Source organism: Fukomys damarensis, unplaced genomic scaffold (assembly GCF_012274545.1).
Source record: "Fukomys damarensis isolate Sample0158 unplaced genomic scaffold, DMR_v1.0_HiC HiC_scaffold_35, whole genome shotgun sequence".
NCBI classification, from domain to species: Eukaryota; Metazoa; Chordata; class Mammalia; order Rodentia; family Bathyergidae; genus Fukomys; species Fukomys damarensis.
The window spans coordinates 52,469,476-52,495,550 of record NW_022900947.1 but is presented as its reverse complement, the minus strand read 5'-3'; the positions used below and the strand labels follow the sequence as shown (position 1 = coordinate 52,495,550).

Sequence of the window (26,075 nt, the reverse complement as noted above, 5' to 3'; positions counted from 1 at the left end):
GCTAGTTTGGGAAGGCTTCTTTAAAAAATTCATAGTATTGCTTCTTTATATACAAACAGTAGGTATTATAAATAATATACAATATACAATAAGGATTTTTTTTTCACTTCATTTTGTTTTAGGGTTTCTTTTTTTGTTTTGAGACAAGGTTGCTACATAGTCAAGGCTGGCCTTGAACTCATTCACTGTGTAGCCCAGGCTTGCCTTGAACTCACAAGGATCCTCTTGCCTCGAACTCACAAGGATCCTCTTGCCTCAGCCTCTTAAGTGCTGGGATTATAGGTGTGCACTACCATGCCTGGCTCAATGATAATATTCTTTAAATAAACCAAATAAAATTTGGTTTACGGGTGTGGAGGAACAGGGTTAGATTAGGGAAACTTTATTTGACTTTATTCCAAACAGATTCTGTGGCATTGTCTTCTTTGTATTGAAGAATTGTTTTTTTCTGTCTTAGGCATTAGATTTTTTTGCTTACACTGCCTTTCTAAAGTCTTTATTCTGAAAGTTTGAGATTTTTTTTTTACTGTGATGTGTCATGTAGAGATTCTTTTCTTTTTGTATCTGAGTTTTAAATGCCTCTTTACTAGGGTATCCATTTTATTCTCTTGATTTGGAACTTTTCTGTGATGATTTTGGTGAATTTTTTTTTTGGGTGGGGGTACCAGGGATTGAACTTGGGTCCTTGCGCTTGCAAGGCAGGTGATAGAACCTCTGAGCTAAATCCCTGGCCCTGGTGAATAATTTTTTATACTATTAGTTTCCTTCTCAAATCTTACTTTAATCTGAAGTTTGTTCTTTAGAATCATCTCTGAGGAGTTTGTGGATCAGTTTCTGGTTGTGTGTTATATTGTTTGAGTATCTGAATAAATGGCTTACTATACCAACCTTGTCATCAAGTCCTACTGTTCTGTCTTCTGACAGGTCATGTCTATGACCAAAATTTTCAATTGAGTTTGTCATTTCAAGAATTTCTGCATACTTTTCATAATTTGATTCCGATAGAGTCATCATTCACATTGTCTTCCTTAACTTATTCAGCCACTTATTTATGTCTTGAGCTCGTTGTTTTAATATCTTGGTAATTGAATCATTTAACTGATTATTTACATTTTTTTTTTAAGATCATTTATTTGGGGCCAGGGATTTAGCTGCTTGGTGCCGCCACCTGCCTTGCAAGCGTTAAGGACCTGAGTGAATTTGATCCCTGGTACCAAAAAAGGAAAGAAACAAAAAATAATTATTTGTTTTTATTTTTGTTCTTTGAGAAAAGGTCTCTATATGTAGTTCTGTCTGGCCTTGAACTCACAGTGATCTTCCTTCCTTAGCTTCCCGAGTTCTAGGATTACAGGTGAATACCACCATGCCAGGCTCTTTCCTGGCTTCTTGGAGGTTATGTAATATTTTAGTAATTACTGCATTCATCTGCTTATCTATCCCAACTTTAGTCTCTTTATTCTTCATTTTTAGTCTCTAACTATTCTATTGTTTTTTAAAGTCTGGAAATTCATCCATTTCCTTGCCTGTAAAGATTAGCTTTTGGAGAGTTATAAATTTCTCGGGCATCTTACTGCCTTGTCTGTCTTCTCTTGATTTTTTTTTTTTTTTTTTTTTGGGGCGGAACTGGGGATCGTACTCAGGACCTGTGTTTGCCAGGCAGGCAGTGGCACCAAGAGGTAAACCTCCGGCCTTCTCTTGATTTTTTGTTTTTATGTTGAATGGTATAGATTAGACGGAGTAGAAAGCTTTCCACTATAATAGAGGTTTTTTTTTTTTTAGCAAATAGGTTTCTCCCTGTGATGTGCCCTTGGTTTTGGGTGTGAGTCAGTATGTAGATATCTACTCCACCTATTCAAAGCACTGACTGGAAATGCCAGGAAAGAACAATAACCAATCATAACAACATCTACAGAACTAATCAGATATCAACACTTAATTTAAAACTTGTTAAAAAAGTTTTATCTTTCAACAATCCAGGAAGAGGAAGAAATATTAGTGGTGCAGAGTAGACTGAGATCTAAGAAAAAAAAAAGGCGGGGGAATAAAATGAAGTAATAAATATTCAAAATTTAAAAAATATTTTGATGGTATTATTTTTATGTGTGGACAGGGGAAGGGAAAAGAAGATGTTTGAGAGGTTATGTGAGGGGAACAGAGGTATAGAATAGAAGAGAAGGAAATAACAGGTGATAATTGTGAGAGACTGTATGGGTTTTGGAACCAGTATGTCTTTGCCTGCACATACTCATTGCTTGAAGATTCAAGAAGCAACCCTTGGTAAGGAGAACCCCGTAGGTTTATGTAAATCACTTTAGAATTTAAATATTAATCCACACTCATATGAAGGGAATACACATTTAAGCCCACTTCCACATTTTTAAGGTAAGGGAGTCTGAGGATACAAGCAGATCACATCTGTCTCACACAGTGACTTTGTGCAGGCGTGGAAGGGAGAGCCAAAGCTCCACCCAGTTTAGTCTCCTGTCATTAGTCCACTGTAATCTTGACCTGTTTTTCTCAGGATCCTTGGTGTTGCATTTACTTTCCTCCCTATAGTGCGTTTCAGCCCAGGGTTTTCTGTCAACCAGAAACTTCTTACACCATGTCTGGAACTGCTGCCACTCTTTCTCAGCTGCTCAGACCTCTGCAAATTCAATACCTGCCAGGGGTTAGGGAGAAGGTTTTCCCTGTTAGTTTTGGCTGTTTCCCTTCCCATCCCCCACGTCCATGATCCTAATTGCCACAGGCCTCTGAGTTTATCTTTTATTTCATATATCACTCTGTGCCCAGGGCCAGAGAGGCAGGAGTTAATGAAACTCCTACTACAGTGTGGGCAGTGGTGTTTGGGGTGAGTGCTCAGCTGTGGTTGCTTCTTTCCTTCCTTTAAAACTTTTTAGTGTTGGGCTGGGGATTTAGTTCAGCGGTTCTGCCACCTGCCTTGCAAGCACAAGGACCTGAGCTCGATCCCTGGTACCAAAAAAAAAGACAAAAACAAAAAAACTTCTTAGTGTTTCACAGGGTAGCTAGGTCTCTGTACCTGCCTGGACTCTGCATTCATGGACTGGTTTTCTGTTATTATCATGTACTCTGGGCTATGTCCTGTTCACCAGGGCTTAGGGACTGTAGTGTCTGGAATGAGTGCCCAGCTGTGGCCACCTCCCAACCCCCACTTTCTTTCCTTGGTAGTTTCATGCTTTGTAAAGGGTAGCTAATTCTCTGGACTTGGACTGGGATCAGTGCCAGTGATTTGGTGGTCTCTCTAGCAGGGAAACTGTTCGGCTCCATCATGCTGTGAACAGTGGTAACTCTGGACCTATGTTAGGTGAGGGCCTGAGCTTAATATATGACTTTGCTTCTTATTCTGGCTGTCTTTTTTTTCGTACGTTTAACTGTTCACTGTCCCATTTGGAATGTATTCTGGTTCCTGGTAACTTTCTCATCTCACATAGTCACACTGTGGCACACAGCTGTGGTGCATGCTGTGGCGCTGTCTGTATGTGTATGCTGCTTTCTCTACATCATCGAGATAGATTTCCTTTGTTGTATTTCTTTCAGTGTCTTAGTGTTAGTACTTCTGTATATGAAGTCTTGTGGTACATAAAAAAATGATTAGAAGACATCTGCTCTGATCTCTTATAATTTAGTAGTGTTCTTTTAAAATATATGTCAAAGTTTCTCAGAAGAAATCTTGTCCACCCTTGTTTGGAATATGAAGAAATTCAGACTCCAAAAGACCTCACACAAGCATAATTTATAAAATACATACACTAATGTGCTTTGTTTTGGGTTAAAAGTTAATGTGTCTGAGTTATGATTATACAATTCTGGGTTTCAATTTTTTAGTATGTATATTTTAGGGGGCTGTCAAATTAGTTGCTCTGCTCTAATTTTCTATGATCCTGTTAGTGTTACAAATAGAGGTTTTGAGCTGAAAAGGTAGGAAGGGATTTGTAAAATTAAGGGAAAATTGAGGAGACGTGAACTGCTTCTTAAGTAGATACACTTTTTTCCGCACTATAAAAAAGTAAAACCGTTTGAGCTGTTAAAATAATACATATCCTGTTTTAGTCCCATTGTTAGGCATACAGCATCGGCTCCATCTCATTCATCTCCTCCAAATGTTACAAAGTTGTTGGAAGATGAATTTATAATCGATGAGTCAGATAGAAGTTTTGTCTCTCAGTCTTGGATTACAATACCAAGAAAGAGTAGACCTTTGAAACAACATACAATATCCTCTGTTGAGAGTACTGCAGTCCTTCAATGTAAGAAGGCAAGAGAACATGAGAGTGTATTACCTGTGACTCTGACAAATGACAAACATTTACATAAAACTCACCCAGAAGAGAAATCTGAGCCCCCTAATGAAAAGAAACCAAGTACAAGTTGTACTTTGATAGATGAATTGGAAAATTCTGAGAAAGCTGAAAAACCATCTGGAAACAAAAGAACTACAAAGCAAAAACAGAAAAGAAAATTGAAGACTATTGTAGTTGAAGAACAGCTTGATACAGGACAGTCTAATGATGAAAATATGTCACATATTGCCCATGACAAGTTACCAGGAAATTCAAACAGAACTATTGAAGGTTGTGGAGAGATGAGAAATGGTCACAATGCCAAAAAAGAGATGCCTCCTGTGGGTAAGTGTTTATATTAAATGTAGCTATAAACATTATTTCACCATTTTATGGTTTTAATATCTTGCTTAACTTTGGGAAGTAAGCAGAGCAAAACTAAATCTACAAAGAGCCTCAGAAGCCTATAGATTCTTCATTTTGATGTGATTCAATTCAACTCAAATGGTTTTTGCTTAGCTTCTTAGTTGACAGCATACCTAGAGGGAAATGTGAAAGGGAAGGACTAATAAACAAGTTAGTGAATCAAAATATGAGTAAAACACATCATAAATTCTTTAAGAAAAAAATTCAGGATATTTATATGCACAGGATTAAAGTACAGGCAGAAAATAGTTATCTAAATAATATAGGTATTTATATTTTGGGTGACCGTATAATTTATCATCCCAGTCAAGACTCTTGAGAACAACAGCATGAAGACAGTAAGCACAATTGAGATTGTCCCAGGCTAACCTGGGATGTGACTAACTCTATATCATCATTGTATAGTTGATTATGATTTGCTGTGAAGAAAAGTCAGTTTATGTTCTTTGTATTTTTCAGCTAATAAAAAAATTATTCTTATAGAAAATTCTTTTCTGGCCAGGTGTGGTGGCGCACGCCTGTAATCCCAGCTCTCAGTAGGCTGAGGCAGGAGGATTGCTGAGTTTGAGACCAACCTGGGCTACATAGTGAGTTCCAGGTCAGTCTCAACTACATAGTGAGACCCTGTCTCAAAAAAATAAAAAAACAAACAAACAAAAAAGAAATAATTCTTTTCTGAATAGGTAATGGCTCAGAAAACACTTATCAAAAGTATTAGGTACTTTAAATATGTGTATAATATAAATTAGCTTTTTGACAGTCCTGTGTGATAGGAGATAAAACGCAAAGGAGATTAAAAGAAGAAAAGAAGATCCAGGATATGTCCTGTGTAGAGTTCATAAAACTATTAGCTAGGTAGAAAATGCTCTTGACTGCAATTGTATGGGTACATGAGGGTTCTAGATGATTATATTGTATTATTAGTTGAGAGAAAGAGTTGAGAATATTTAAACTTTTTTAAAAAACACAAAGTTCTACTTTAGTTATTACATTTAAAAAAACTCTTTTGGTTTAGTATATGAAATAGATTTTATATTGCCTAAAGTAATAGTTGACAGACTTCAGCTTTGCCTGTCTGCCTTTCTTTATTTTGCTTGAAATAAAGGAGAAAAGCCACCTTTTCTGTTCTGAGGAACTCTTTTTGTAAATATCTTCCTTAGTCCATATTCTGTGTACTGGATTATTTCTTTGTTTGCTTCTTTTAGTTTTTAATTAGTTCTTGGCTGTTTTAAGAAAACACAGCATAAAGAATCTGACTAATTTGAGGGTGTAGTTGAAAAAAAGTTTTCTTCCTCACTGCCCTTAAGTGAAATATGAATTTATAAAATTTAAAAGTACAGTATTTTGATCAATCCATAATGTCTTAGGAAAGGATACTTCATGCAGGATATGTACTTGAAGGTTGCTCTTGTAAATATTAAGCATTTATTGAGTACCTTCTGTATTACGTACATGAATTTTCATGTTCTTTAGATTGGTTAGTGAATATAATGTTCTGATTAATCACTGTACTGTACCAGCTGTGCCATTCTAGTTTTGAAACAAAATACCACACACATAGTGGCTTAAAGCAACACATGGTTTTTACAATTTTGTAGGTTTCAGTGAGCTAAATTCAAGGTGTCAGCAGAGCCATATTCCTTTCTGGTAGCTAAACAAGAAAACCTGTTCCTTGCTTTTTCCAGTGTTTTGAAGCCATTTATATTCCTTGACTTGTGTCTTTCTGTTCCATCATCAAAACTAGCACTTCCAGGCTTCTTGCGTTTTGAATTTCATTGCCTCTTCCTTCTTCATTTCATCTCTCTCTGACCACAGCTTTTACCGGAGACATGGGTTGGTCCAATCTGGATAATCTAAAACAATTTCATTTGAAGGTATTATGGCTTATGTGTAGATGTTCCCCCAAAGCCTCACTTTTTCAGAGGTGGCTGGATCTAGAATGTGTTAAACTGGATTTGATTCATGGTGCAGTGCCAGGCTCAAGGGCTTTGGCATTAAGGGTGTGAGTGCTGCCTACCTTCATTAGCCTAGATAGAGTATAAAAGGGGCAGAAAGATGCTGTCAAAGTCTCTTGTTGCTTTTGCTGTCTTCCTCTGACATGACCTGTTGCCCCTGTGCTGTGTGCCCCCCACCCCCGCCTTGGAGCCAACTGATATGGACTGAAACCTCTACAAATATGAGCTCAGTAAACCTTTCCTGCCTCTAACTTTGGGTGTCAGGTATTTTGTCTCAGCAATGAGAAAATTAACTAAGACAGAAGTTTATAATTTAGTCACAATTTTAATCTCCTCTTCCAAAAATTACATTGAAGAAAGATCGTTAATTATTTCAAATGAAAAATAGTAATTACTGGCCAGGGATTTAGCTCAGCGGTTCGGTGGCCTGCCTTGCAAGCGCAAGGACCCAAGTTCAATCCCCTGTACCAAAAAAAAAAAAAAAGTAATTACTTATTTGGATATTGGTAAATAATAAGAGGAATTATATTTTTTCTTTCCAGATATATTTTGTTTTTATTTTAGTCATAGGTGAGTTATCAAACAACTTAAAAAGTTTGCATTTAATTGACAGAAAATTAGAAGTCTTTGAAAATATGTGACTTTAAAAAAAAGAGAGACATAAAGAATCCTGCACAATGAATTTTTAAAGTTCCTACAGTTGAGAGTCTTATTTTTTAAATCTTCTGTGATTTTTTTGACAACTCATTGAAATTTTAAATTTTCTCAAATTTAGACTTTTTTCTTTGTTATAGAACATATGAAAACAAAATGTAGCACCAAAAAAGACAAGAAAGAATCCAGAAAGAAGCATTTTTCCAGTGAGTCTAAGAGGAAAAAAATTGTACCTGAAGAAATAACTTCAACTGTCACAAGAAGTCACAGAATTTCCAGGCGTCCATCTGATTGGTGGGTGGTAAATGCAGAGGAAAGTAAGTATTACTTAAATTGTGTCTGTTGAGTGGTCGCAAAAAATCATTTTAGAACAAGTTTATGTTTGACTTACATTGCTATTAATACAGAAAAATCTCATGAGGATAGAATTAAATTAGGGCTGGGAATTTGGCTCAGTGGTTCCGCTGCCTGCCGCGCAAGTGCAAGGACCTGACTTTTATCCCCGGTACCAAAAAAAAAAAAAAGAATTAAATTAGTCATCAAGAGAAATATTAAATCAATTGTAAGGAAGTTACTAGGTGCACATATAGTGTTCTGGGTACAGCTATTGTAGTGGAAAAAGAAACTCAAAACCGAAAAGTCCTTGCTCTCATGGAACTTACATTCTAGTGGGAGAAGACAATATAGATATGTAATTCATGTGCTGCTAGATAATAAGGAAAATAAAATAATGGAGAGAGGGAAGGGGACACCAAGGGTGGGATGGACAGGAGGATAGAGTGGGATATTATTTTTATAATAGGTAGTATGATAGCCTGTTACGATGTTTCAGAGCTCATATATGAATACGGTAAGGAGGGAGCCTTACAAACAGCTAACAGTGGAGCACTCCATAACCAAGGCAACAGTATTTGTGAATGTACTAATGGAGAAGACCAGTGTGGCTTGAGCACAGTGAATCAGAAGATAAATTCTGACAGGCAGATCATGATGAAGAGTTGGTAGCTTCAATGAAGAAAGGAATGTCAGGCTGGGCAAAAATGGAAGCGTGGTAACTCGTTTTAGAAGGTTGGTGAAGGCAATAGATAGTAATAATTAGAATCAGGATTTTTTGAAGAGTGTAAAAGGAGGGAGTACTAATGGGTTGGAAGGAGAGAGAGACAGTATCCTGAAATCACTCAGGTTTGTTTGTTTTTATTTTTTGAGATAGGGTCTCATTATGTAGTTCAGGCTGGCCTTGGTCACTTATGTAGCCCAGGTGGCCTTAAACTCAAGCAATTTCTGCTTCAGCCTCCCAAGTGCTGGGATTACCGGAATATGCTTATGTGTTTGTTTGCCTGGATGTTTGCTTATTTTTGAGAGAAAAAGATTTGGGAAAGATTGAAAAATTTCAGGCTTTTATATGTTACATAACAAAATGGGTATATTGAGAACTTCAGATAAGCAATAAGAGACTAGTACAAATATGGCACTAGATATGTGAGGGCTTGTTATGAATTGTGTATAGGAACAATTGTTAAATTATTGGCGTCCTTGATTGATAGCATTTATTACTTCTGCCGGTCTCCTTGGATTTTGGAGTCAAATCTGAGTTCAAATTATGACTAATTATGAGTAATTTTTTCTTTAGTTTTTCACTGTATAGCATACAGTCCTTTTCCTTTGAGTTTTTATAAGGATTACATGCCATTGATATACATAGTCGATCAACATGTTAACTAGCACTACTGTTACTGCTTTGGGGAGCTCACTTTTCTTCTCCAGGTTGCCTGAAACACTGTACTGTGGTAGATAAATGTAAACATATGGGTAATAAAAATCGTAACTCTGAAACTTAGCAAAAAAAAAGTCATCTATAACAGTCCTGAAATATATGTTGGATTTCTGATCAAGTTAAAAGTCACAAAAGTAGAGGAATGCTCATAGTTTATATAGTCCAAACTCCTTCAGCTGATGGAAAAAGAAACTGAAGTCTCAAGTCCAGAAAAATACCATCACTTTTCCTTAAAGTGCATGTCATACATATGTGGCACTGCCGCCCTTCTGTTATATATAAATATACATTTATTAAGTGCTTGATGGCAGAAGAGTGTGAAAGCACAGTTGAGAAGTAGGACTGAAAGCAATTAAGGATTGATCTGTGAGTAGGAGCAAGCGTCTGGGATGATTCAGACTTCTGATTTAGGCGTCTGGATAGTTTTACTTTTCATTAAGGTTAGAAGTAAAGCAAGTGAAGACAGATTTAGGAAAGAGTGATGGGTGGATGTCAATTTGTATGGCATATAAATATTAATTAAAGCTATTCATTAGTAGACGGGTCCCCCAAAGACCGTACATGAGGTGAAAAGTTGAAGCTAGAACCTTGAGGAATACTAGGATCTTAAGGATGAACAGAAGAGTAGTGGGTAAAGTCAGAGAGGTTTGTTTGAGAAGCTTATAGATTTAAAGGGTCTGGTGCATTTCTCTATGAATTTAAAGAATTTTTAACAAATTTAAAGTGAAAACATTTACCTGTGATTGGCCTGTGTGTATGTATTTGTAAGTGGTGATGCTTCGTTTCATAAACGCTTTTGTTTGCAAACAGTGTGGTTCACCAGCAGGAGTGTCTCACAAATTTTTTGTTTGCAAACTGCATTAGGTGACAAACAACTGTGGCCACCTTTCCCACACGAACACAAATGTGCCCATCTTCCAAAATCGTAGAACAAATTAAATTCATGAATAAATGATGTTATTCAGTGACCCAGATCATCTGGACAAATACAGTAACTTCAATTTATCATTGAATTCTCCAGGTCCTGTTCATAGCAATTCAGTAAAAAATGATGTATCGGTGTATCACAGCACTAGGCAAGAACCTGCTAAGAAAACAAATCAGTCATCTAAGAAAATTGTGAAAAAAACTATTCTATCAAAAAGACAGAAGGCATCTACTCAAGGCAACTCAAGAGTACAAAAGCTTTTAAATGTTAAAGGTTCTCGAAGTATTTTTGACCTTGATGAAGTTTCCAGTTGTCCGCAGAATGAGCCATTGGAAAATGCCCAGATAGACCTGATTAAGAAAAAAAACCTTGATTGTTCCAGGTAATGTTTATTATGTGTTCAGTATAGTTATTTTTGTTGTTTAGCATTTAGGAGCTCGTCTGTTATTTAATCATTTACTGAGAATATTAGCACGAAAGACTCTGCAGTGTGATATAACTGTTACTAAATCCAGACTCTGCCATTAGCTGAGTGGCACTTAAGCAAAGTACTACTCTAAACTACATATTAAAATGGGGATAATATATAGCACATAAGATTGTGAGTATTAAGCATTGTTGTCTGAGTTGCTTCCTTTTAAAAAAAAAATTGTAGGGCTGAGGATTTAGCTCAGTGGTTCCACTGCCTGCCTTGCCAGTGCAAGGACCTGAGTTCGATCTCCGGTACCAAAAAAATAAAAATAAAAAATAAAAAAAAATTGTATAAGATGCAGACATAAAATTTATTGTTGTTATTTTTAAAGTATAATGTTCAAATTTCTTTTTAAAATGAAATCATTGTGATTAATGAGATTAATTTCTGATTAGTAATTAGGAACCAATCTCAGTAATTTTCCTCTTAATAGTTAACATTTTTATACTATATACCATACATATATCATCGATCCTAACAATCCCGTTGAGCTAATACTACTTTTTATGTGTTCTTGCTTTTTCTTACATCATGTATTAAAAAAATATTAATAATACTGTATGCTAGAAACAGCAAGGTATTAATGATATACTGAAATAAATGATTAGAATGTCCTAAAATACATTTGTATGTTACCATGATGCCTAGTACGTTCCATGTATTTCCTGAAATTTTAGTTTTTTCTGGCCATCCTACAAAAGAAGTATTGGATTTGGTTTTCTAGTTTTACTTTGTTGAGGTTTTTAGTCTGTAGTGTGCTTTCCTTTCAATGTGCTTTGTCTAGTTTTGATATAAGAATAATAATGGCTTTGTAAAATGAGGTGGGAAATATTTTCTTTTATTTTGGAAGAATTTATATTGATTCTTGGGTGCTTGATAGAATGCAGTAGGAGCTTTTCTTTGTGAGGAGATTTTTGATTACCAGATCATTGATCATTTGAGGCTATTTCTTTAGAGTCACTTTTTTGTGTATTTTTAGGATTTGTTCACTTCATCTGTCTTATATTTGTTGGTATACAGTTGTTCATTGCATTCTCTTACAGTCACTTTTATTTCTTTTAACTCTGGTGGTATAGGACTCAAGAGGACAGTAAAATCTACAAAAATTAAACTGTCAAAAGAAATAGTATATTTCATTTGCATACATTTAGGGCAAATTGTTCACATATTTAGGGTCTACCAGAAAAATGAACTAACTGGGTCCTTTTGAAGGCTCTACTGTGCCCTCAAATAGGCTGGCTAGGAATGTTAAAACAATTTTACCAGTAAACTATGATAGATTAACTGAATAGAATGGACCATAAGCTGCTTATAGGCCATCTCTCACATTGCTCTTTCCTTATTACTCCTTTAGTTAGACCGGATTTGCACTATCTCCTTCATCAAAATTTTTCAAATTAGTAATCTTTTCTGTCTTTTTTTTTTTGGTACTGGAAATTGAATTTGGGACCTTGCACTTGTGAGGCAGGAGGTGGCACCACTGAGTTAAATCCTTGGCCCCCTCCAATTAGTAATCTTGGTAGGTCCTAGAATCTGTTTTCCTTCCTGAGCCAGTTTTAAGTTTCAGGTCAAGAACACAGTCAGCTAATATTTGTTCTAGCCAATGTTACATTGTTTATATACACACCTGTGTATTGTTTCTTGAAGAAATATTTTTGAAGAATTATAAAGACTTTTCAACTTTTCATATTCATAGAACAACAGGACTCTCCAAAGATCAAGATGTTATTATGTCCACAGAGAATGTTCATCTAAAGTCTCCGACCAGTGAAGATACATGTAGGACACCAGTAGAGGCACCAGTGGATTCTGGAGAGTCTGAAACTTCAGTTTTAGAAGAAAGGTATGCATGAATTCAAAGGATAACAGGATTTACTCAGGATAGTAAATTATCCATTGTTGTGTAATAAATTACCCCAGAACTCAATTTTAATTTTGTTATTGGCTTCCAAACATTCATTGTTTCATGGTCACTGTGGGTCAGAAATTTGGAAGAGCTTTAGCTAGCACTTCTGGTTTAAGGATTCTTAGCAAGTAGCAGTTAAGATGTCTTTGTTGTTTGTGGTCATTTGAAGGTTTGAGTGGAATGGACAGTCCACTTTGTAAGATTTCTCACTTGTGTGGCTATTGGAGGCCCTAGTTGCTTCCCATAGCCGACAGGCCTTAGTGTCTTGCTCTGTGGTCCTTTCCATTGGGCTGCTCAATATGGCAGGTGGCTTCCCACAAAGCAAGTAATCTAAGAAGAAAGGTTAACTGATGGAATTGCAGTGTGTTTTAATAACTTAATCTCTGAAGTTGTACACTCACTTCTATATTCTGTTTGTTAGAAGTAAGTCATCAGAAATCCATACTACTTCTTAGGCGAGGGAATTAGGTTCCATGTCTTGAAAGGATAGATATCAAAGTATCTGTGGCTGTAATGTGAAAACATCCGCTGACTCATGCTCAAGTCAGGTTAGCCTACGTGTATTACCTGAAGTTATAAAACCTTTCAGAATGAATAGATGGATGGATGGCTGAATGGCAAATTCTAATACTGCAGTGATGATTAGGGCTTCTTTACTATTTGAGGCTTGAGGGCAAACCTATCTTAGATTCATAGTAGGAGGAGAGGATCTAGAGGACTGGGATACATGGAATCATCTCCATCAATTCATGGATGACATTTTAAATTCCGTTTGGTGAATGCTGTAGCTTTTTGTAAGAATAAGATATGCTGAGTTTTCATTTTTTCCTATAATTACATTTTTATTGTCATTAGAATTGACCACATAACTTATCCATGAGTTTAGTTTAAAATGTTATAAATTTAGTATTTATCATGTTTGGTTATCAGTTGTAATATTAAATTGTAGTCTTTGTTTAGGTAGCAAGTAAGTATATTCTTGGTGATCTATAGCATCACTGTTTTATAAGAAAGAAAATTGTGACAGTTTAGGGAAAAATGATCATTAAACCTAGATACATTAGATAGATATTATAAAAAACACAATTTTTTTCTTAAGTGGACCTTCTAGGCTGAAGAATTATTTAATATCTGGAAAGAATAATTCTGATGTGAATAATGCAGTTCAAGAAAATTTAGGTAAGTTACTTTTTATTTTCTACTGTCTTTTATGGCATTATAGGTATACAGTAAGAAATGCTGTTTTAGTTTTTTAAACTTTCTTTTTTTGGTTTTTTGAGACAGGATCTCACTATATAGTTGAGACTGACCTGGAACTCACTATGTAGCTCAGGCTGGTCTCAAACTCACAGCGATCCTCCTGCCTCAGCCTCCTGAGTGCTGAGATTACAGGCGTGCGCCACCACACCCGGCTTTAAATTTTCATTGCTGGCACATATGTTACTCCTTCACTTACTAAACAGATCTGTAGGTGAAAGAGAAAGAAAATGAATGACAATTCTTCTAAGTAGGGCATAAAGAAATGTTGGTGCTTAAAAATGTTATATTAATGAAAGGGTAAATGAAGCAAGATTAACCATCTGTTTATGATTACTGAAGCTGAGTGGTACATGTATTGGGTTCAGTATATTCTATTCTCTTATTTTGAATAGCTTTGAAACTTCCCATGCTAAAATTTTTAAAGACTTCTATATAGAGAGTTTCATGTTTTTCATGTCCTTAAATAATGTATGCTTAGATACAATCTGTAGTCCTGCATTTTTCTTTCCTCGGTTCACTAATTCTTTTTCCTGTTTTAGTTATTTTTTCCCCCTGATTTTAGATTTTAGTATTTTTCTCATGTCAATCCATATATATTATTTGGTAGAGAACAAGCAATGAATTTTTCAGAATAAAATTTTGGCTTCATTTCATAGGTTTTACTATGTAGTGTGGTTGGACTATCAAGTTATAATGATTTTTTTTTCTTTGACCTAGGGGTTACTTAAAGAGTACATAGCCAAGATTCCTGTGTCCAGCATCAGGGACCAGGGATTGACTCCAGCTCTATTTACTAGCTATCTTATCTTGAGGAAGAAATTTCAATGTTTTTAATTTCAGATTCCTTATCTGTAAAGTGGGGGTATTAATTCCCATCCCATAGATTGGTATCTTGGCTATATATTACATTCCCAGTGTTGACTGTTATTCTAAGAAGTTGTGTTTTGTTTTTTTCTTTTAGTATATTTTCCAGTTTCATTTTATTCTGAAGAACCTTGCCTGTATTGTTTAAATATAAGAAGTTTTTTTCGTGTGTGAGTGTGTATGCATGCACACTCTAGTACATGCTTATTTTTTATAATTTTTCCACATTTTTCAAGAAAAGGATATTTTGTCTTTAGAAAATGTATACGTACAGCCAGGCATGGTGATGCACACCTCTAATCCCAGCACTCAGGAGGCTGAGGCAGGAGGATCGCTGTGAGTTCGAGACCAGCCTGGGCTACATAGTGAAGTTCCAGGTCAGTCTCAACTGCATAGTGAGACAGTCTCAAAAAAAAACCAAAAAAAAAACAAAAACAAAAAAACCCCCAAAAAACCATGCTCATTATTTTGTTTAGCATATATATCTAAATGTATTTTTCAGGTATACTTTGAATATTTATGGGGTTCTTAAATATTTTTGAATATTATGTTTTCTTTAGGGGTTAGGGATATGACAGTGGGTAAGAGAGGCAAAGCATTGTGCCTTTTCTAGAAGATGGCAGATAGTTTGAAGAGAGAGCATAGTTTTTGATACGTTGAATATTGAGCATGGGAAGGCAAATAGAGGGTTGGAAAAGAAATTATAAATTATATGTTTTGGTAGATGGGCAAGAGGGCCTCAGTGGAGAGTTGGATCATTGGAGTGAAGATATGAACTAGCTGAGGAAGCAAACAATGCAGTTGTTTGAGTACATAGTGTCCTAGAGGAAAGATTAAGGGCAAAGGTTCTGATGTGGCAATAATCTGTCCCGGTCAAGGAACACCACGCTGTCCAGCTCATTGAGCAGAGGAAAAGAGTACCAGGAGATAATGTGGCAGAGGTTCAGAATCACTCACAGGTCATAAGTTGTAAGGAATTTTGGCTTTGCTAAGAGACATGGGAAGCCATTGGAGGGTTTTGAGCAGAGAAAAGAAACAATCTAACTTGTAGTAACAGAGTCACTACAGCTACTGTTAGGAGTGGATTAGTAGGGTTGAGAGAGACCAGGAAGTTGGGAAGCAGGCAGATTGCTTGGTGAGACTTTGGAATAATTGTAGTGAGAGCTAGTGCTTTGGATCAGGTAGGTTACAATAGAAGATGGAGAAAGCAGAGGGGAGTTTCAGGAGTTTTTAGAGATAAAAGTCAGCAGAATTTCCTGACGGATGGGTGTGGAGTGTGGGGGAAAGAGGATCCAGGGATGGCTTGGGAAATGGCATTGGCGTACCTGATTTGGAGACTATTACAGAAAACGCACACTTGGGGAAAAGGAATGGATATGTGGATTTTTTGTTTGTTTCTTTGTTTTTTTTGTGGAAGAGAAAATCTAATTGACAATATTGTTAGAAAATATTGTACAACATATCCAGTTTTAAAGGATATGTGTATTTGGACACGTTAACCTTAATATTATTCTGATGGTTTGTGTCCTTTCTTTAGACTTTTTTAAAGGACATGAACAAAACTACATTTGGAAGGTCTTAATTTAATTCCCAGTATCACAAAACAAATAACCATTTTTCTTTCTGTAATTTTTGTGGAATGATACTCTGGTACTATTTCAACAATATAATCTGTTCCTTATCAAACCTCCCTTCACCAACCTTAGCATCTGTTGAAGACTCCCACTTGAGTTATCAGCCATTAATGATATTAGTAAGTTATTTTCTCTTAATTTCTTCTCCACTAATTAGATGGCAGACTACTGTAAGAGTTTCCCACCCTTCCCTGTTTATTCATTACTTATTCATTTATGTGTATCTGAATAGATGACAGGTTTCATATTTTACTCTATGGGATTGTAATCTATCATGCAGCCTGATTCTCAAACTGTTTATGGAGCTAGCTGTCTGTTTGGGGTTCAACTGAACTGTGTGTGCCTTTGTCATGATTCTGTCATTCTGTGAATACCATCTTGTTTTGTGGGGGCGCATAAAATATTCCAAATTATTTCTCCTGCCCCACCTCTGGAATAAATTATTTCTCTTAAGAAATCTGGTTCTTTTTAGTGAAAGATGGCGTTAAAAATCCTAGATCTGGGTTTTCAGTGCTCCTTGTTACCAGAATACTCCTAGTATATAGAAACAGGATACAGATACATACACCCCATATGTGCTGTGGGCCTCTGTATCTATATCTGTATTTAAATTTAGAACTGTGAATTCACATTAATTCCTGAAGTTCCACTACAACACAGGCTTTTCTGTTTTTGTAATGCTCTTCTAAATAATGAGAAAACTGGCTTTCATCCTCAGTTTACTTTTTTGTTTCGTTCCTTCTGAACTCTGCCAGCTGCCTCCAAGGCCCACTGCTATGAGAAAGTTTTCAACAAAGGTGAGACCTGTACTTGTTCTAACGGAGACTGCATGGGAAATTTGATTATGGGGAAGGAGGTGTAACCAACTGTATTGAGATGGACTTCATAAACGCGATCAACTTTTTTATAGTGTACAAGAGTGTAGTATGCAGTCATCATAGAACATTTTTTATTACCAACCCAAAGAAACCTCATACCCTTTAGCAGCCATTTTTTATTTTTTTCTCCGTAATCCTTGGAAACCACTCTCTACACTTTACATACTTAACCTGTTTTTGACAGAGGAATTTGATTTTATGATTTCCAAAGTTTCTGCCAAACCAGCAACTTTATATTTAATTCAGTTGTTCTTAGCAATGTTTGCTTTCACAGTCTCCTTTGAGAATATGATGAAAATTCGGGCCAACTTTTCAGGAAAATAAATATATTACATGCAACATAGCTGCTTCCTAGACATGAGGGTTTCTATTTACATATTGTTGAATACCTAACCTGCCCAAAACTTACTGTTTTAATATGACTGTATTGATTTATCTTGTATGGTTCTATACATTGACTTGATTTGGCTAGGTGCTTCTTACTTGGGGTGCTTTTATAATTTTATAGTTAGATGAAAGCTACAGGACTAACGAGTCATCTGAATCTTCAGCTGGGCTGGACATCCAAGTTGACTTCTTCCCTTCTGTATATGGTACCTCCTGGGAGGTGAGGACGGTCAAGCGTATCTTTTCCTTCACAGGCCCTTCCATGGGTTCATCTTGGATCATCACAGCATGTCAGTCTGGGGTTGTAAATCTTCATATATTGCTGTTGTCTTCCTCCAAAGTGAGATCCTTGTTGGGATACACATATCTCACTAGGTTTTAGGACTTAGCCTTGGAAGGACCAGAAAGTCATTTTTGTTACATTCTGTTACTCAAACAAATCACTAAGGTCAGCAGAGATTCAAGAAGGAAATGAGGTCTGCTTTCACTATTTTTCTTAGTTTTTATTCCTTTACTTTGAAAAAATTAACAATGAAACATATTGTCGGGTCACATATTATTTAAAAGTCTTTTACTGAAGTTGGGCAAATAAGAACTTTAAGTCAGCATGGAATTAATATCTACCTCTCACGATATCATCTTTTGTATTTTGCAGACGATTTGAGAGTAAAAAGATACAAAGTGGCATCAAGGAATGAAATGCATCATAAATTAGGTAAATAATTAATTTATAATTTCTCTTATATTTTTCTTGTAATGTTTTCATTGAAGCAAATGCTATTAAATCTCTAAAATTTGACTTAATTTTCCTTTAGTAGAGGAAATAATGTTATTTGGATTGATGAAGTAAAATTACATATGTAAAATTACATACTTGTTCATATGTATTTCACAGTAAATTGTCACAAACTATTATGTCAGTCTCTTGTCTACTTTCAGTCAGTCCTGTTGCTATGGCCCATGGTAGATCTCATCTAAGCAAAGATGTTAGGGTAGAGAATTCTCTCAAATAAAAATAGAACTGCTAGGTGTGTGTATGTTTTCTTCCACCTTCATGCAGGTCACTTCTGAGTAGGGCTGTAGATACCTAGAATGGCAAGTAGGTAAAACAATAAGCAGTGGAACCCTAAACAGATCGATGAGAGGGTTAAAAATCCATGTTTTACCAAAAGACACTTTCTAGTCAGGTTTCGGGGAGTCTTTCACCTTCGTGTGATATTGGAGTGGCTTTCCATGTTATCTAGAAAGCTTCTGTGTATAATGTGATGCAAACTCAGAAATGACGCCATTACCATTGACATAGTTTGTTGATTAGAATGAGTTGATGGTCCTACCTGCACTCTGTTGAGGGGCTTATATAAGGGTGTAATTCAGTGCCCATGACTTAGGCTGTGTCTGCCACATGCTGCTAATAGGATTACAGCTTTGTAAGTGCTTAAGTAAAGGTTGTGTAGCAATACTTTGTAATGTATAGAGTACTTCACACAACTTGATATGAGGGGAGGAAGTAGGGAATAAGGGGGGTAAGGAAGGAGTTCTAAATGGAGAGGATCAAGTGGCTCAAGAAGAGTTTTTGTTTTATGCTTTTTGGTGCTTTTGATTGTGGTGTTGGTGATTGGACCTATGGCCTTGCACATACTGGTGCATGCTCTTATCACTGGACTACATCCTCATCCTTAGGGCTATCACTTTGACATAATCATGGAGAAATGAGAGGGTGTTTATTTATTTATTTAAAAAACTTTTTTTTTTTGGCACCGGGGATCGAACTCAGGACCTTGTGCTTTCAAGGCAGGTGCAGCACCACTGAGCTAAATCTGGCCTGGCCTGAGAGTTTGGTTTTTGAGTGTCAGGAATAGAAAAGTAACCAATAGTAGAGTGAAAACAGAACAAATTGTTGAAATGGCCAAGAAGAGACTGGAGAAAAATTTGGTTATTTAACCAATACAAGTGAAGAGAAAGAAAACTTGTTGAAAGGGAAACATGTTGTTATACTCAGTAAATGTGAGTGGACTGAATTCCTCTGATAAGTTAGAGATTTTGGATTTAGTTAAGTAATACAAATCAATCTATATTTATTAAAAAGCACTTAAAATTATTATTAAAGAATTAGCTGGGCTAATGTAAACCCAAAGAAAGTGCAGTGTTTTTTTGTTTGTTTGTTTTGTTTTTTTGTTGTTTTGAGACAGGGTCTCACTATGTAGTAGAGACTCACTTGGAACTCACTATGTAGCCCAGGCTGGTCTTGAACTCGCAGCGATCCTCCTGCCTCAGCCTCCCGAGTGCTGGGATTACAGGCGACAGGCGAATTAAAAAGCACTTAAAATTATTATTAAAGAATTAGCTGGGCTAATGTAAACCCAAAGAAAGTGCAGTGTTTTTTTGTTTGTTTGTTTTGTTTTTTTGTTGTTTTGAGACAGGGTCTCACTATGTAGTAGAGACTCACTTGGAACTCACTATGTAGCCCAGGCTGGTCTTGAACTCGCAGCGATCCTCCTGCCTCAGCCTCCCGAGTGCTGGGATTACAGGCGTGCGCCACCACACCCGGCCAAAAGTGTAGTTTTAATATTAGACAAAGTAGAATTTAAGATTAAAACTGATGAATATGGTAATGATGGACATAAAATGAAGTGAGCAATTTATAAAGAAGATAGAAAGCAATTAACATTCATAAGGAAAAGAATAAATAGAAAAAGCAGGAGGATTTTTATTAAAACGATGATTAGGATGGAGATTTTTAATAAACCACTTTTAGAATCAGCACTAGCAAGCAAAATAGATAAGGACAGAGGAATTTCATAATATAGCTAACAAACTAATATATGGAATTTAACATTGTTTAGGTGAGAGGGGAGTACTTTGAACATTGTCACCCCTGGGTTTTATCAAATTTCATGTATTTGCCAATCTAGAGGCCTAAATTTTCCTTTTTTAAAAAAAAATTATTAGCACAAAATTTTTCTACTCTTTTGTCTGGAAGCATTCATGTTCTAAAACTATCTTTCCACTGAGTATTATACAGCTAAACATTTATATATATACATTTTCACCTGCCATCTTTTTACAGTATTACCCTCCAACACACCAAATGTTCGCAGGACCAAGAGAATACGTTCAAAACCTTTGGAATACTGGCGAGGAGAACGAGTAGATTATCAAGAAACACCATCAGGTAAAATCTAATTTATACTATAATGCCTAATTAAAAAATAAGGTTGCTATAATTTATTTTTGCTCACCATATACCAGGCGCTGTCCTTCACATTTACCTGTACTACTGCATTTAGTTATCACCCTCAAACTGTGATGAAACTCAAATCCAGATTTGTCTGACTACTATAGTATATGTGCTGATCTTCCTCTCTTCCTCTTCGGAAGCTATTTGACTGTAGCTTTGTAATATTTTAATATTATCTGACAAGGTTTCTAATTGAATAAAGATTAAGTTAAAACATGAAAAAATTATTCATTATTCTTATGAACAATTTTCTCATTTTCCTGCAGAATGATAAGGGTGGGCAAGGAAGGAAGTATAGTTTTCTCTTAAAGTTATTGCCTGCCTTTGATGAATATAGCTAAACCAGAGGACACTCACATGTGGCTTATATTACTGATGCTTCATCATGCATAGTTGCCTTTTTAAAAAACCCTCCCCTGATGACTCTTGACTTTAGGCAATTTCAGAGATAAATCATATTTCTATTAATAGTTGCAGATTTAAGGTGAAAGAGATACAAATGAAATCTTTTTTTTATAACAGGGTTTGAAATCACAACCTTGTGCTTGCAAGGCAGGTGTGGTGCCACTGAGTTAAATCCCCGGCCCCTCGGTTATTATTTTTTACTTGAATTACTAGCTATAGAATATAGTAACAGTAATATTTCTTTGGTACTTTGAAAGGAAATGTACATTAATTAAAGAGTTTTGTTTTAGGCTTTTTACCTTCCCAGATATATTGTATCTTTTTTGTTGTTGTATTTCAGGAGGACTTGTGATTGGTGGAATACTATCCCCAGAAACAGTAATATCTAAACGGAAGGCAAAAGGAAACGTGGGAAAAGACAACAAAATAGATAATAGGAAAAGGATCTGTCTCGATAACGTTGAAAAAAGTATGAACTTATTCCTGAAAGTAACTTGTAGATTTTATTTTAAATAATATAGTACTTTGAAAAGAAGCCCTTTCCCGAGTTTGAAATTTATCTCTAAAAATTTCAGTCATAATACTATAGGTAAAATTTACTTTTTAATGTGCATTTCTTTTCAAATTTTGAAAGTGAGCTAATTTTATTCTTTAACATTAGTAGTGTTGTATGAAGCATTTTTACTAAATTACTCAAGATATGATCAACTTCCATGCCCAAACTGTGTTTATAATATTTTAATGAATTCTTCCTGCAGTGCATTGCATAATTCCAGCTGTTTTAGGGAACATGCAGGACATTATTTACCCTTTTGATGATGCATGAGTTTAAGATTTGACATGTTATAGTGGCCGTATAAAAAATTGGAAGTTTAGGTTGTTTGCATCTATGTTAAATCGTTGTGTGTGTGTTTTTAATTCTGATTTGTTTATTGGTTGTATATAAACAAGAGATTGTCATGTCTCTGGCAGTTTTCTACTATGACTTGTCTATAGCCGTGTTTTGTGCTGGACTTTTTTATGATTGAGAAGAATTTTAAGCAGTTTGTATTTTACTGATATTTCTTTTGCAGAAAGTAAATTAGTGGTAAATCTGGGAATACCCTTAGGAGATCCTTTCCAGCCAACTCAAGTAAAGGACCCAGAAACAAGAGAGATTATTTTCATGGGTAAGATCAGGAATGATTCTGAAAATACTTAATTTAGCAGAGAGTCAAAACAAACTATTGACTTGATGATTGACTTGCATCCTTTCTCTTTCTCCAGCTTTTTCAGCAGTTACATCCCATTCCAGTAAATAGGCTATGTGAAGATGACTCTGGGGAGTAAGGAGGGCAGATAACTTGCAGGGACATATGCGGTTATACATTTGTCCATTGGACTACAAACGCTACTATTACCATTAGGAGCGTTGTGTCTCCTTGAAGGGTCCAGGCTTTCTTGGGTCAGGAGGACACACAAAGGCAGGTTAGCTGGCAGAATTCAGGATGTACTCTTATTGTGGGCCAGGCAGAGATTGGAGGCAGAGCATAAGCAATATTCTTTGCCTGTAGGTTCTAGTGATAGTACTTGGGATGTGAAATCTTTGTGAGGATGTCTGTCAAGGGCATCAATCAGCTGTACAGATGCCAGCCTCATCTTAACTTTATGGGTGGTTCAGGGTCCCAGAAGCCTTCCCCTGGATTACATAGGCATTAAACTTTAGTTTCTGGAAAGCCATAGGAGGACAAAGATGGGTTATGGGGGATAGCCTCAAGAATTAACCAACCAGGCAGTATTTACATACAGGAAATAGGTAAATAACATCTTGGACGACTCTACCAGTCAGTACTGTTTAACTGAGGACTGTTTAACTGAGTGAAAGGATAAGTAGGTCAAATGAGGAAGACTAATAGTATTCCCACTTAACATTTTGTCTGTAATAAATTCAGTATGACATCTTAACATCTTAGCAACGCTTTTCTTCCTTTCCCCCTCCCTTCCTTCTTTTCTTCCTTCCTTTTTTTCTGAGACAGGATTTTGCTATGTAGTCCAGGCTGGCCTGGAACCTGCAGTGATCCTCCTGCCTCAGCCTCCCGAGTGCTGGGATTACAGGCTTGCCCCACCACAGCTGGATAACAAAGTTATTTCTCTATTGAGATTATATTGGCAACGGAGGTAGAAGTATAGTTTTAATTAGTGTAAAAATACTGTTATCTACCAGGTTAAAACATTTGTGAGTGTTGTTAGAAATTAACTTTTTGTCTGTTTAAAAAAATCTATGCATTTTTAAATATTCTTTGTCTGTGAGATAACTAACATTCCCCAATATACAGTAAAATGGAGTTAGAAGCTGACAAAGGTTTAGAAGATATAAGGAAGTTTTTTTTGAACATTGAGATCATAATTTCTAATAGAACTGTAGTTTTTTGTAGCTTTACTTCATGAATAAAAATCTTGTTATTTAATTATCAATCTGACCAGCAGAACATCTATTGTCATTTGTGTTGTGGGCTATGTTAAACTTTTCAGGACATGGAATTCTCTCTTGTGTCTCAGCTAATCTTATTTTCCATCTGAGCCACATAGATAAATAATAATAATGCTCTTAAATTATAAGACTATAACATAGTGCTTACTTTGTGTCAGATTATTTTAATATATTAATGCCTAGATATTCATGGTAACACAGATTAACTCTTTTTAAGAAAAGGGAATTTTAGGGCCGGGGATTTAGTTCAGTGGTGCCACTGCCTGCTGTGCAAGCATAAGGTTCTGAATTTGATTCCCAGTAACAGAAAAAAAAAAAAGAAAAGGAAATTTTATACAGAAAGAGCTTAAGTAACTTACTAAGATCAAATAGTAAGAAAGAGGCAAGATTTGATCTCTGGCATTCCAGTTCCAAAATCAATGGTCTTGTTTAATTTGTAAAATAGGTCTTATATCTAGAAAACACTATTTTATATATGTTTGCATATATCATTGAATATATTGGTTTATCTTTATGTTACTATATTTTCCTTAGATCTTATAAGGCCACGAGATACATACCAATTTTTTGTTGAGCATGGCAAGTTAAAAGTATATAAAACATTGGACACACCCCTTTTTTCTACTGGGAAATTGATATTAGGACCCTATGAAGAAAAGGGAAAGCAGCATGTTGGTGAAGATATACTGGTGCGTATATTTCTCCATGTATGTTTTGCTCTAGGTACAACTCTGAGTTTTTGGATTTGATGAGGCATTAAAATGTTATTTCCTTAGTAATGAAATCTTACTGAACTGCATAGAAATTGTTTTTTGTTAACTGAATTTAGAGGCAACCAACCAGTGGTTCTTTAAAAGTACCTTTTTTTATGCACAGTGCTGTAGCCTTCAGATTCAGAGGTTTAAGGAATGATTTTTACTTAAAGGAATCTTAGTATATAGGCTTGCAAACAAAGCGTTAGAGGGGCCGGGGATTTAGCTCAGTGGTTCCGGTGCCTGCCTCGCAAGCACAAGGACCCGAGTTCAATCCCTGGTACCAAAAAAAAAAAAAAACAAAGTGTTAGAATTTTAGAGCTGAAGTGGATTATATAGATTAGGTCTTATTCCTTATTTCTCTGATCATGCAGTTGAGAAACAAGCTAGGAGACTTCAGTAGTCACTGAAGCAGTTTAGTAGTAAAGTCAGGATTATTGGCTCTGTAAGTACTAAGTAACATTACTGACTAAAGTTATAATGCGATTTAAGGTGAGTCATTCAGTCTTTCTCACTCCTTGTTTCATTCCCCATTGGAGACATATTGTTCCTCTGCAACATTGGTTTAGGGATTTTGTATGTGTGTGTAAAATAAAGTTGAAAACTACAGAGTTGAAAGACATTAAATTTTATGGATGTTTACATGGTGCCATCATTTTAAAAATGTTATAATTAAGAGACATTGTTCATTCAATATGTGACATTTCAGGAACCTGAAATCCTGAATTATTAAAGCATTCTGTTCAAAGTAATTCTTTTTAATGAGAAAATTAAAATAAGCCCAAAAGGGAGGAATAAAATTCATCAAAACCTTGAGTTATATTAACAAATATGGACAATGGAGGCAAGGAAAGGAAAAAGCACATGTGAGAGTAAAGAGTAACTTACCAGAATAAGTAGAATCCTAATTTAAATAATTTTAAAATATTGATGAGTCTAATCTTGAAATATTGTAGAGCTCCAGATTTTATTTCAAGAGTAGAAAGTACATTTTTAAAGCAATAGTCCTGGTTAAAAAAGAGAATAATAATGAAGAGAAACGTCATGACAAATCACTACTGAAATAGTACCAGTTAACCATTAAATTCTAATACCTTTATTATACAAAAGGGAATATTAATAATAAAATACCTGAAATCATTTAACCTGGCTAATATTTAAAGGAATCCACATTTAAAAATAAATGATACTTTGTAATCACTATTAGTAGACATTATTAGAAATATAGTCATACCCTATGACATATGTATGTCATTTGTAGAAGTTTTTCCTAGGATAATTTAAGAGTTGAGGGGAAATTGTATTTATTGTAACATTGACTGTTAACATAATTGTAAAAATTGGTCATAAATGAAGGAATGTTAGAATTGAGCTATGGCCATTTTGCAACCCTTGATCAACTATTAGGCTAGGTATTGGACATCAGTGGCTGCTAATATCTAAAAATAATACAACCAGCTGTGTTTCCTAATGAAAAAGTACATCACTGCAAGTAGTAGCTTTTTTTCTCCCACTTTAAAAATACAAAATCAAAGCCTCAGTCTGATCAGGCATAGACCAAACTACCAGTTTATACAACATAAAGAATGATAACCTGGGAATATAATCAGGAGGATATAGCTATGTGAATATTTTTATGATAAATTGCTTTGTTTCTTCAATAAATAGCTGTGTGATATTGAGAATCAGTGAGAACCTGTGTATCCATTTTTTAACCACAGCACTGTTAAAGTTTACCCTGGATAATTTTTTTTTTTTTTTTTTTTTTTTTTTT

At 35.5% G+C, this 26,075-nt stretch overlaps 1 protein-coding gene across 3 annotated transcripts in view; it reads left to right on the top strand.

Moving 5' to 3' along the window:
* Cenpc (centromere protein C) overlaps window positions 1-26,075 on the top strand; it is a 60,970-nt gene that overhangs the window by 30,696 nt on the left and 4,199 nt on the right. For 2 of the 3 annotated variants that reach the window (XM_010611190.3, XM_010611188.3), the window contains exons 9-19: window positions 4,069-4,643; window positions 7,474-7,650; window positions 10,129-10,417; window positions 12,204-12,350; window positions 13,513-13,592; window positions 16,927-16,968; window positions 18,092-18,151; window positions 20,504-20,608; window positions 21,420-21,548; window positions 22,153-22,248; window positions 24,084-24,238. In XM_010611190.3, coding sequence (XP_010609492.1) covers window positions 4,069-4,643; window positions 7,474-7,650; window positions 10,129-10,417; window positions 12,204-12,350; window positions 13,513-13,592; window positions 16,927-16,968; window positions 18,092-18,151; window positions 20,504-20,608; window positions 21,420-21,548; window positions 22,153-22,248; window positions 24,084-24,238 — 1,855 coding nt within the window. The remainder of the gene's footprint in view (window positions 1-4,068; window positions 4,644-7,473; window positions 7,651-10,128; window positions 10,418-12,203; window positions 12,351-13,512; window positions 13,593-16,926; window positions 16,969-18,091; window positions 18,152-20,503; window positions 20,609-21,419; window positions 21,549-22,152; window positions 22,249-24,083; window positions 24,239-26,075) is intronic. The other variant, XM_010611189.3, reaches the window with a different exon arrangement.